The sequence below is a fragment of the Cajanus cajan genome, chromosome 5 (genome assembly GCF_000230855.2).
Source record: "Cajanus cajan strain Asha chromosome 5, NIPB_CcT2T_4, whole genome shotgun sequence".
NCBI lineage: Eukaryota > Viridiplantae > Streptophyta > Magnoliopsida > Fabales > Fabaceae > Cajanus > Cajanus cajan.
Window position 1 is genome coordinate 9,962,247 of NC_138521.1, and position 11,864 is coordinate 9,974,110.

General features: G+C 32.5%; 1 protein-coding gene across 1 annotated transcript; it reads left to right on the forward strand.

Annotated features, from left to right (window-relative positions):
- Positions 1-3,796: 3,796 nt before the first annotated feature.
- On the forward strand, positions 3,797-9,398 carry LOC109807902 (uncharacterized). Its single transcript, XM_020370612.3, has 5 exons — positions 3,797-6,893; positions 7,088-7,704; positions 7,923-8,132; positions 8,518-8,735; positions 8,867-9,398. The coding sequence occupies exons 1-5, from the start codon at positions 3,998-4,000 to the stop codon at positions 8,901-8,903; spliced, it is 3,978 nt and encodes a 1,325-aa protein (XP_020226201.2). The 5' UTR covers positions 3,797-3,997; the 3' UTR covers positions 8,904-9,398.
- The last annotated feature ends 2,466 nt before the right edge of the window (positions 9,399-11,864 follow it).

An 11,864-nucleotide genomic window follows, 5' to 3' on the forward strand; every position in this document is an offset into this window, starting at 1 on the left:
TCTCTGGGTGGATAGGTGCTGAACCAGTTGAGGGGAACTAGCTGAATCGTGTGGGACTCTCCTATTCTCAAGCTTTCTCTTCTCCACTTCTCCTTCACTGTCGTCTTCCTTCCCGAAGCTCGGAGCTGTTAAACCGAGGTAAGGGAAGCTAGGTTTTGCTGAGTTTTTGGTTTAAAGAGAGTTCTAAGAACTCCTTAGCTGTTTGATGTTTGGTGATTTTTGGTTGAGAATGATGAAATTAAGGTTTTCGGGGTTTCGGAGTAATAGTGAAAATTTGGGGTTTTGATGTTTTCATGGTTGCATGTTGAAAAAGATTTGATTTTTGGGTTGTTGGATGAAAATGGGGTGTTTTGGGTGGATTGCATGTGCTTGGATTTCTTGTTTTTGCAGGATTGTTGTTCAAAAATGGTGGAGGGATTGTGTTTGCTGTCACAAACGGCTGAGCCGTTTTGAACGGCTGAGCCCTTTGGGAGTTTCGTGATAGGGAAGAGTTTCTGGAACCAAACGGCTGAGCCGTTTTATAGCGCTGAGCGCTTTGGGGGTAGAGAGCCACCCGGAACCAAACAACTGAGCCGTTTTAAAGCGCTAAGCGCTTTGGGGGCAGAGAGCTAGAGGAGAATCTCTGGAGGTAAAGCGCTGAGCGCTTTGGAGGTGCTGAGCGCCTTTGTGCTTTTCAGAATTGGACTTTGTAGTCCCCATGAAAGTTGTAGCCTTGGATCTTAGCTTTCCAATGGCGCTGGAATCACCCAAAAAGGAGTTCTAGAACTCCAGATATGGCTGTTTTAGTGAAGAGGGGTCAAGCTGTCAGCATTGGTTAAGTTGTTTTAGGTGCTTAGGTTGATTGGTGTTGTTTGAGTGGGTAATTTTGCATGATTGATGAGTTGTAAACAAGACGGGTGGGTCGTATTATATGTTGTATGTTGTAAAGTTATTGATCATGCTATTAATAATGTTTGAGTTGAATTAAAATAGGCGAATATGATGTGATGATTAGTGGATAATACTGTTGCTGATGTTGAGTTGTATCAGTTGTATATTGTTGTAAGTTATTATGTTGAGTTGTATCACTTGTACATTGTTGTAAGATGATATGTTGAGCTGTACAGTGGTGTTGTACTGTGTGTTGATATTGGATGTTATAGGCCGAAAGGCTGAGGTGTTGTAGGGCGAAAGGCTGAGGTGTTGTAGGAGATCTCCGAGGTGATATGCGTGACGACGCATTTTGTGTGTATTGATAAACTGTGTGGTAATAACTGACTGGATGTTTATGGATGAATTGTTGATGGTTGTAATTGCTGTTATTACTTAAAAATTTTCCTATATCTTGTTCTTTTTATACTAGCTTACCCTTGTTGTTTCCATGTGTTTGGACTGCGATGATCATACTTGTATGGGAGCAGAGCAGGGCTAGATTTGTGATAGGAGCAAGCTTATAGCTGGCAGAGGACGAAGAGTCTTAACTGGCTGATGTTTTGGATGTTAAGCCACTATCTGGCTATTTTGGATTGTATTTTATATTATACACCCTAACTCTAGTCGGATTGGAACATTTGTATATATTTATATTCTAGATCCTATATTTATATACTCGTTCTATTCTGTCTAGTGTTTCCGGTGTGTTGCGGTTATGAGTGTGGTGACCTGCCGGGTCGTTACATTATTAGACTTAAACTAGTCATTGATTTGATTTAGATACCAAGTCATTAGTTAAATTAATGTTATTAATCGAATTGTATGACTTAAAATATTAGAAAGAATGTAAATAATTCATAAACAGTAATTTAAAAAAAAACATAATTTCTTTTTGAAAACTTTACCTTAAAAAATCTCAAAATTAATTTACAAAAAAGGAATGTGAATATTGTGGGCCATGTAGTATGAGTTGCAGTAGTGTAGTACTGCTGTTGTTGGGCTTGCTCCCACTGATTGTTTGCGTTGGGAAACATTTGGGTCTGTTTTCTTTTTACAGAAGAGCTTCGGGTCTTCTAAAGCATACCAATTTGAACCCAAAACAATAAGATCAGTTCAGTTCAAGAAGTGTAACTAACGGACGGCTGAATTATGCACACGAGCTTTATTTAGAGAACTTGTATTTATACAATATATTATATATTGTTATTGTCGTACAAAAGCCACCCTTTATTTTTAAACAATAATATTATATAATAGTGAGTGATTATTAAAATATAAGTAATTATTAAAAATATTGGCAGTTATATAATGAAATTTATATAAAAGAATAAAAAAATTATAATTTATAAAAAAATATTTCTAAAAGTAAAATTGTTTAAAAATGTGAATACTAAATAAGACAATATTTTAAATTAATAATCAATCGGTCGAGATACTTCATATTTCTATATATTATTTAATATAAATATTTAAAAATTATTAATATTTAATAAATTAATTTATCTTAGTCTTGAATTTAAGTATTATTTTTGTAAGAATAATTAAATTTAAATATTATTTTTTATTATTTAAAAATTTAAAAATAATTTTTTTAAAAAATATATACATCAAATAGGACAATCCTCTTTATTATATGTTATAGATATAAATAAAAAGTATTGCAAAAGGAATGAGCAAAATAATTTCTTTATCTGTAAAAATTATTGAAATTAATTTTTGTCAAAAGATGCATCTCAACTAATTTTACATTCATGTTTTATGAAAATGACGTCAAAAAACTCTTTGAACCAATTGGAATCTTTTCCATTCTTTAATATTTATTTATTATCTAATATTAAGGTTTTTAGTGTATAAAAATTATTAATATTTTCATGATTAACATTTAATATCTTTATACATTTAAAATTATAAAAATGTACGAAAAAAAACATTAGAGAGAAGAGAATAAATTGTTTTAATCAACCATTAAGGTGGGAAAAGATTGAAGTAATTAGAAGCATGAAACTTAGGTTTAATCTTCATTACGACCAGTTTTGTTATTTTTCTTATCTTTACAAAAAAAAAATTGTTTTAATCTATATATTACCAAGACTAATTTTATATTTAAAAATATTCTTATTTATTATTTTTTATTTAAAAATTGACTATTTTTTTTATTATATATATATATATATATTTTTATTTTTTTTTATTATTAGTAACAATCAATACAATTCAAATAGAATAAAATCAATAGAAATACTTAAAATATTAAGTTAAACTATACTTTAAATCAAACTAAATTATTTGAAATGAATTGAACTATTTTTTTTAATGATAAATATATATAAAAAAAATTTAACTACATTTTTAAAACTTTTTTTTATTATAAAATTTGAGGTTTTTTTAGTTAAATTTAATTTGGTTCAACTTTTAAATAGTTGAATTCAATTTTCATAAAAATAGTTCAAGTTTTATAATTTAGTTTAGTTAATTTTTTTCATACACGCTTGATAATTATTATAATTTATAGAAAGGCCGAGACACTTCGTGCCTCTAATAATTACACACAAATAAATATTAAAAATTACAAATAATTTTTTAAAAAACATAAAAGAAGTTTTTTTTTTTTTTTACATTTTAAAAAGTATAATAGTTCACTTAAAAAATGAAGACTAAAGAATGATTATTAAATATATATCTTTTATAATAAGAATAAATAAACAACAAAAATTTTCTCTAAATATTTAATATAAGTGTGTGTGAAAGATTGAAACTTAAAATCTTTATATAAGAAGTTAGAACTTTCTACTAATTATTATGACAAACCTTGTTGGAGATTACTTTAAGTCACCTAAAAATAAAATCCGTAAAATATGCTTAAAAATAAACATATTTTTAGTCTCATCCTTGACAACAAAAACGACGACGTGCTTGATCGGTGCAAGACGTTATCGTCTTGTAGGGGTTTTACTGCAATCTCAGCAAACCGAAACAGGTTTAAGGTTTCCATTTCTCACACTCCGTTATGCATACTCAACCAAAAGTTTCATTCAACCATGCCCTCACCACCTCGTTCTCTGTAGTGTAGCCTTGTTTCTCATCCATGGACATTGTCAACACCTTCCCAATCCCCACTTTCTGCAACCCCAAAACCCTCACCTCAAAATTCCCCCCAAACCGCAAAAAACCCACATCCCCATTTCACAGAACCCCGTTTCCACTCCACCTTTCACGCTCCTCCGCCATAAAGTTTCAAACTTGGGCGCATTCTGGCCGACCCACCAACCGCCGCAATTCTCTGAGGAAAAAGCTCCTCCGTGATCACAAGGTACGCCCCAATCAGAATCCCAACGACCCTTTTTCTGTTTCCGGTAACGGCGTTGAAGAGAGTGGGGCTGGTGTTCAGGGGGTTTCCGTTGTTGACAATGCGATCGAAATTGAAAAACCAAAATCTAAGCTTTTGAGTGAGTCTGTTTTGTGGAATAAGTTGGAGAATTGGGTTGAGCAGTACAAGAAAGATATTGAGTTTTGGGGTGTAGGGTCTGGTCCTGTGTTCACTGTTTTTCAGGATTCCTTTGGAGGTGTCAAGAGGGTCTTTGTTGATGAAGAGGAGATTCTGAAGAGAAACAGGGTTAGGAAGGATGTGATTGGGGACTTCCCTGAAGTGAGAAATAAAATTCTCAAGGCTAACAACATGGCTAGGGAGATGGAGAGTGGGAATAGTGTGATTGCAAGGAATAGTTCTGTGGCTAAGTTTGTTGCCGAAGGTGAGAAGGAGGGTGGTTTTGTTAAGGCTGTTCGAGGTTTCGTTGCTCAACCAAGGTTGCTTCCGAGGCTCTCGGGGGTTGGGAGGAAAGTGTTGTATGTGTTGGTTGTTGTGTGGGCAGTGAAGAAGTTATTTGCTTTTCGAGAAGGAGATAAGGAGGTGGAGTATACAGAAACAGAGAAGGAAATGATGAGGAGGAAGATAAAGGCAAGAAAGGAGAAAGAGAAGTTGGTGAAGGGCGCTGTTGAAGTTGTTTCTAAACCTTCGGAGACACTGGCGGTGGACATTAAAAAGCCTAATTTAGATAAGGAACAACTTAGGGATAGTATTCTGAAAGCCAAGACTTCTGTTGATAAAATGGTAGTGCATGATTCGTCTGATAAAGTGCAAACTAGATCCACAGAGATGGATTATAAAGTTCAAGAAATAAGAGAAATGGCTAGGCGGGCACGAAAAATTGAGGGAAGAGATCATGTTCTAGCTAACAAGGACAAAATTGAGGGAGGAGATGATGTTCTAGCTAGAAGGGACATGGAAATGGATGATCCTGTGGTTGAGAAACCGTCTGATGATAATAAAGTCACAAAATCAAAGAGTGAACGAGATGACAGTTTAAGTAATCATCAAAAGGAAGTTGCTAGGGAAACAGCCAATAGTAAGGCCATTATGCAATCAACTTCTGTTGATGTGACAGAGAACATTGATAATTCAGTCCTGCGTGAGGTAGTTCCTGCAAATAAAGGGAATTTATATGCTTCGGATCCCATAGTTCCTGGTGACAGGGAAATCAAGAAAAAGGAAATAGAATTTACTGAAAATGATGTGCACCTGAAGGACAGAGAAAAGGACAAGCTCTCAGATTCTTCTATTAATGGCTCATCTGTGCCAAATGAAAGTTCTGCAAAGAAGCCCAGGATCATACGGTCTGTTAAAGAAGCTAGGAACTATCTTTCGAAAAAACATGACAAACAACATCCTGGCACTGACACAGAATATAAAAGTGAACTCACGAAAGATAAGATTGCTGATTTGAAGTCTTCAAGTGTTATTGATTTTAATGACCAGAAGTGCCAGAAGTTGGAGAAGAATACAACTGTGTCTAAAAATGACACATTAAACGAAATATTGGATTCTGTGCCTCTCATAAATGCTAGTCAAGATTCTAATCAGAAGGATAAGGAACTAAGCCCTATAAATAATGACCACATCAAAGATTCGGTTATTGAACCTAGATTGGAAGACCTTCAAAAGTATGAGACCATTTTAGACCATGAAGTTAGTGACATTGCTCCAGAGACAAGGCTATCTGTAAGGCCAGAAAATTGGCTGGAGAAAAACCTCAACAAAGTTGAACCCATAATCGAGCAAAGTAGAAGTGAGGCTTTAGATGGATTATCAGATTCTAAGCCTGCCACAAATCCTGGTGAAGATTCTAATCAAAAGGATATGGAATCAAGCCCTACAAAGGATGACTATTTCAAAGACTCTGGTGCTAAACCTGGCATAGGAAACCTTGATAAGTCTGAGCCCAATTTAGACGCTAAAGTTAATGGCATTGCTACAGAGACAATGCTGCCTGTAAAGCCAGAAAATTGGCTGGACAAAAACCTCCTTGAAGTTGAGCCCATAGTTGAGCAAATAAGTAATGATGCTTTAAATGGATTATCAGATTCTAAGCCTGCCACAAATCCTAGTGAAGATTCTGATCAGAAGAATAAGGAATTTGGCTCAACAAAGCATGACTACCTCAAAGACACTGGCGTTAAACCTGAAATAAGAAACCATCAAAAGTCAGGCGCTACTTTGGACGGTGAAGTTAAGGGCATTAATACAGGGACCACAGAGTCTGGAAAGACAGAGAATTGGCTGGAGAAAAACTTCCATGAAGTTGAACCCATAGTTAAGCAAATTAGAGAAGGATTTAGAAATAACTACATGGCTGCAAAAGAGAGAGTTAATCAACCTTTAGATATACCCACCGAGATGGAATCACTTGGAGTTGTTGAAGATGGTGGGGAATTTGACTGGATGCAGGATGATCATCTTAGAGATATTGTCTTTCGAGTCCGTGATAATGAACTGTCGGGACGGGACCCATTTTATTTGATGAATGACGAAGATAAGGAAGCATTTTTCAGAGGTCTTGAGAAAAAAGTGGAGAAAGAAAATAAAAATCTTTCTTATGTTCATGAATGGCTCCATTCAAATATTGAAAATCTGGATTACGGAGAAGGTTTGTAGTTACCTGTTTCGAAAATTATATGATATAGAGAATTTGATCAACTTTTAATTTCTTGAAATGATTTTAGCTACTTCTTTTGTAGGATTAACATGTTCCTGCAAATTCTTAAAATATATTAGCAAGCATGTTATCCTGAATATTAGCAAGCATATTAACATGCTAATAGTTGTCTTTAATTCCTCTAGATGGCATCAGTATATATGATCCACCAGAGAAAATCATACCACGATGGAAAGGGCCTCCTGTGGAGAAAGTTCCCGAGTTTCTAAATGAATTCCTTGATGAAAGAAAGACTAGTTCCACTAAAAATGTGAACCTGGTGAAGAAGGATGAGAGTGCCTTTGCTAAAAAATCAGTTGATCCCTCCTCTTTACATAAAAAGGTTAGTGGCTCTACAGCACCTATCAAGAAGATGAAAAATCCAAAGACTGTTATTGAAGGAAGTGATGGTTCTGTTAAAGTTGGCAAAAAATCAGGGAAGGAATATTGGCAACACACAAAGAAATGGTCCCAAGGTTTTTTGGACTCTTACAATGCTGAGACAGACCCAGAGATAAAGTCCGTAATGAAGGATATGGGGAAGGATTTAGATCGCTGGATCACTGAAAAAGAAATAGGGGAAGCAGCTGATCTAATGGACAAACTACCTGATATGAACAGGAGTTTCATGGAAAAGAAACTCAACAAGATTAAAAGAGAGATGGAGTTGTTTGGACCACAAGCAGTGGTTAGCAAATATCGTGAATATGCAGATAACGAAGAGGAAGATTACTTGTGGTGGTTAGATCTTTCACATGTACTGGTATGTGTGTGTATATTGTTCTTATTTTCCACTATTTCACTAGCAAACATGAAATTAAAGATGAAATATCAGTGTTGTATACTTGACTGATAGGTAATTCTGCTGGATCAAAGCTACTTAAAATCTCTGTACTTTTCAAATTTTCTTCTCTGAATGTTATTGGTTTGATTTGTTTTTATTTCAACTGATACCGAGTTAATTTGTTTATTTTCTGTTAGTGCATTGAAATGTACACAGTTGAGGATGGAGAGCAGAGAGTAGGACTTTATTCATTGGAGATGGCTACAGATCTTGAATTGGAACCAAAGCCATATCATGTAATTGCTTTTCAAGATCCTGGTGACTGCAAAAATCTTTGTTACATAATTCAGGCTCATATGGAAATGCTGGGAAATGGCCACGCCTTTGTTGTTGCACGGCCTCCTAAGGTATTTGTGTGCTCTCAACAATGCTATTGGTTTCATAGATTACTTTAGAAAGTAATAGTGTATTTGTTTGATAAATTATTGTAGAGGTTTGACAGATATAGGTTTAGTTCTCTTTATGATTTTGGTTAATTGTCTTGTGTCACAAGCGGTATTACTGGGACACTAACATGTAACCATGCTCTTCGATTTTTTTCTTTTGAGGGGAAGGATTCTGCTAGGACGTTTTTTTTTTTTTTTGGGGGGGTAATTATTCCTAAAGCTTTGGTTTTTAACTGAGTCAAATGGTGTCACGTGATTCGTGTAGCCTAGCTGAATTAGGCTGGGTTTTTGTTGTCTTTAGGGGTAATTATATGAATGTTTTCTGAACTCTTATTGCATGCCATAGGATGCTTTTCGAGAAGCTAAAGCAAACGGGTTTGGTGTTACGGTCATCAAGAAAGGTGAACTTCAGCTCAATATAGACCAACCACTAGAAGAAGTGGAGGAACAGATTACAGAGATTGGCAGCAAAATGTATCATGATATGATGATGAAGGAGCAATCTGTGGATATAAATTCATTAATGAAAGGTGCATTTGGTTTTAGTGACCGCTCCATCAAGAGGTAATTCGTTGCTTTGTAGTTTCTTAATTCAGCAGAGATATAGAATACACAACATGCAAGTTTATACTTGTCAATTTTTCATCAGTGTGTGAACTGTATTTACTATTTAGTGATTTCATTTGTCTTTAAAGGTTAAAGCGGAAGTTGAAGAAACCCAAAAAGGGGTGATGGCTATGAAACTGTCAACAATGTGATCAGTTGAAAAAAATGAAAAGTTCTCTAGCCCAAACATTGAACACGAGCGCATGAATACTTTTCACAAACGCAAGGGATTTTTCTTGCTTCCAGAACTTGTGTTGTTGACCAGATTTTTTTAGATTCACTAGATGGAAGAGAACATGTTATCAGAAGTTTGTAAGGTTGAAGAAAATGACGTCATGTCTGCATGGTAGCATGTGGTATTCTTCTTTGTATATAGCTGAGAAACATATAGTTATCAACTTATTATCATATTAGAGCTCCACGTAGGCTACTGCTGAGAGTCAAATTTTCTCCACGTTAAAAAAAAGTAAGAAGTGGGGGCTTTTTATTTTTTAATCCGTAGGATTTTGCTTGTTTGCGGTTCCATGGCATTAAAGATGTTTCTATTGATATGTAAAAGAGAAACCATTTTGCAATAACTCTTTCGATGTGTATCAATCTGACTGCGTACCCTTTTCGAAATAGATGTTGTGGTAATTTAGAATAAAGTTTAGCACAATTAGTTGATCAGGGTGTGTAGATTGTAAAAGTTTTTGAGACCATGTTCGACTTTAATGGATAAAGAAAAGGAAAGAAAAAAGATGGACTTCTACTAAATCTGAGGTTGGCTTTTTGACTTGTCCGAAGCAGGTTGTTAGAGTTGTCCAAAATCCTTGGATGCCAATAGACGTTTCGTGAGATTGAAACACCATGAATGAAAAGGTGAGATACTAGAAAAGATATTATGATACTGTGTAATAATCTTATTTGTAACGTCTAATCGTATAAATATTAAATTTAATATTATATCTATATATAATATTTATAGATTAAGAATATTAGTTTATTATTAATAATATTATACATGATAATAAAGAAAAGTTTTTCGAACTTATTTATATATAATTAGCTTATAATTACATTATTTATTTTTAACTACTTATTTTTCACATATTTATTATAATATTTATAGATTAGGTTGATACAGATTTACAATAAGATTAACAATAAGATTAACGTGATTGGCTGAAGAAATAAAAAGTAATTATTATAGAATCGTCGATTACGGTGAAAATTTCTTGATTTGAAGAGAATGTGAAAAATGACACCATCACTCCTTAGGCGAGTTTGCTACAACATCTACACTCCACGTAGTGCCAGAGAATACCGTAAATATAATTGAAGGAAAAGGTTTCAGAATCGTTAGAAAATCCATCTATATATATATATATATATATATATTTATTTATTTATTTATAAATTAATTACATATTTTAAACAAGAAACATAAAGAGTAAGAACAATTATCCAATAAATATCAACAATTACATAATATGCATAGAAATATTTAATACTAATAAATATATATTAATTCTTCCTGATATAAAAATTTGAATTATACTTGTAGTGACTAGTCGAGATAAATGAGCATTATAATAACAATTAACTAAAGGTTATTTCACCTTAACTTTTTTACTCATTTAAATCCTCAAGATAACCTTATTAATTCAAACTTTCATTCTTATGGCTATAGAATAATTTTATCTTTATAAATGCATGACGACAAAATGAGTTTAAGATATTTTAACAAAATTATATTATAGTTACTATTAATATAAAAATACTTGAACTAAATTACATAAATAGAATGTATTAAGGAATATTAATTAAATAATTAACATTGATAAATATAAAAAAATAATTAAACAACACAAACTAGGAACACCTCATTAATTATTAAAAGTAAAAAATATCATAGATTAAGCACCTCACTAAGTAAATATAACATAAAATGTACAAACATAATAGCATATAAAATTTTCAAAAAGATAAAAGTCTCCTCCCCTTACCTCAAGAAAATGATATACCTTTGAGATACTTCAAAAATTGTATTTTTTCTCTCTTTCTCTCTTCCTTCTCACTATTTTTCTCTCCGTAATCTTGTGTTCTTCTTTCACCAAATTTCAATTGCATGTTCCTCTTCTATCTCAAGCCTATTTATAGTATAAATTATAATGATTACTTAGTTAGCATTTGATAGAGAATTTGTGTCATTTAGTTTGATTTTTAATCCCCATTACAACTTAGTTACTAAGGGATAAGAAGAGTTATTAAATATAAGATAAGAGGATAAGATGTTTGTACAACAGGAGCAGATTTTTCATTTTTTTTTACCCATTCATATTATAATCATATGTATAAAATTTTAATATAATCTCTTATATTAAACGTTTAAATTTTTTTAACAATTTTAGTTATATATATATATATATATATCATAATAATTAAAATATCATAATAAAATTAAATAATAAATATTTTAATTTTAATTTGTTGAAATATAAAATTTATAAGATATGAAAATAAGACATTTATATTTATTTATTTTAAATATGATAAAATAAAAATTTAAAATTATTATTTTAAAAATAAAATAATAATAAGAAAATTCATAATATTATATCAAAGTTTTGGAATATAAATGATGAGATGTATTAAATGCAATTAAAATAATGACATGATTAGTATTTAGGGAGCTATAAGTGGGCTGAATTCCTGCTTTGAGACTCAGTTGAAGAAAAATAATATTTTGTATTGGTGTATGTATCATTAGATGACCCTATTCTTAGACATTAGACAAAGTACAGTATATTTCGAATGTGCATATCCGAAGTTCTATATGCCCTTGCGCTTCTCAAAAAAAAAAAAAAAAGTTCTATATGCCAAGAGGTTGACCAAAGTTAACAACTATATCTTGGTTTTGGACCTTTTGGTAAATTGCTCTGGGCTGATGAACCCAAAACATGGATTGGGTCACGAACCTGATCCGTAACAAACCTAATTTATTATAATAATTTCATATCTCAAATAATCCGTATTAAATGAAAAATATATTCTTTAATTTATTAAATGTATTTATTTGTTTAGTTAAGTGCTCCAGTATTAAAA

Bases quoted from the DNA above. Each gene is read 5' to 3' on its own strand.
- LOC109807902 (XM_020370612.3), top strand. From the start codon at position 3,998: ATGGACATTGTCAACACCTTCCCAATCCCCACTTTCTGCAACCCCAAA. The intron at 7,705-7,922 runs GTATGTGTGTGT...ATTTTCTGTTAG, and splicing joins TAGATCTTTCACATGTACTG to TGCATTGAAATGTACACAGT. The intron at 8,133-8,517 runs GTATTTGTGTGC...TGCATGCCATAG, and splicing joins TTGTTGCACGGCCTCCTAAG to GATGCTTTTCGAGAAGCTAA.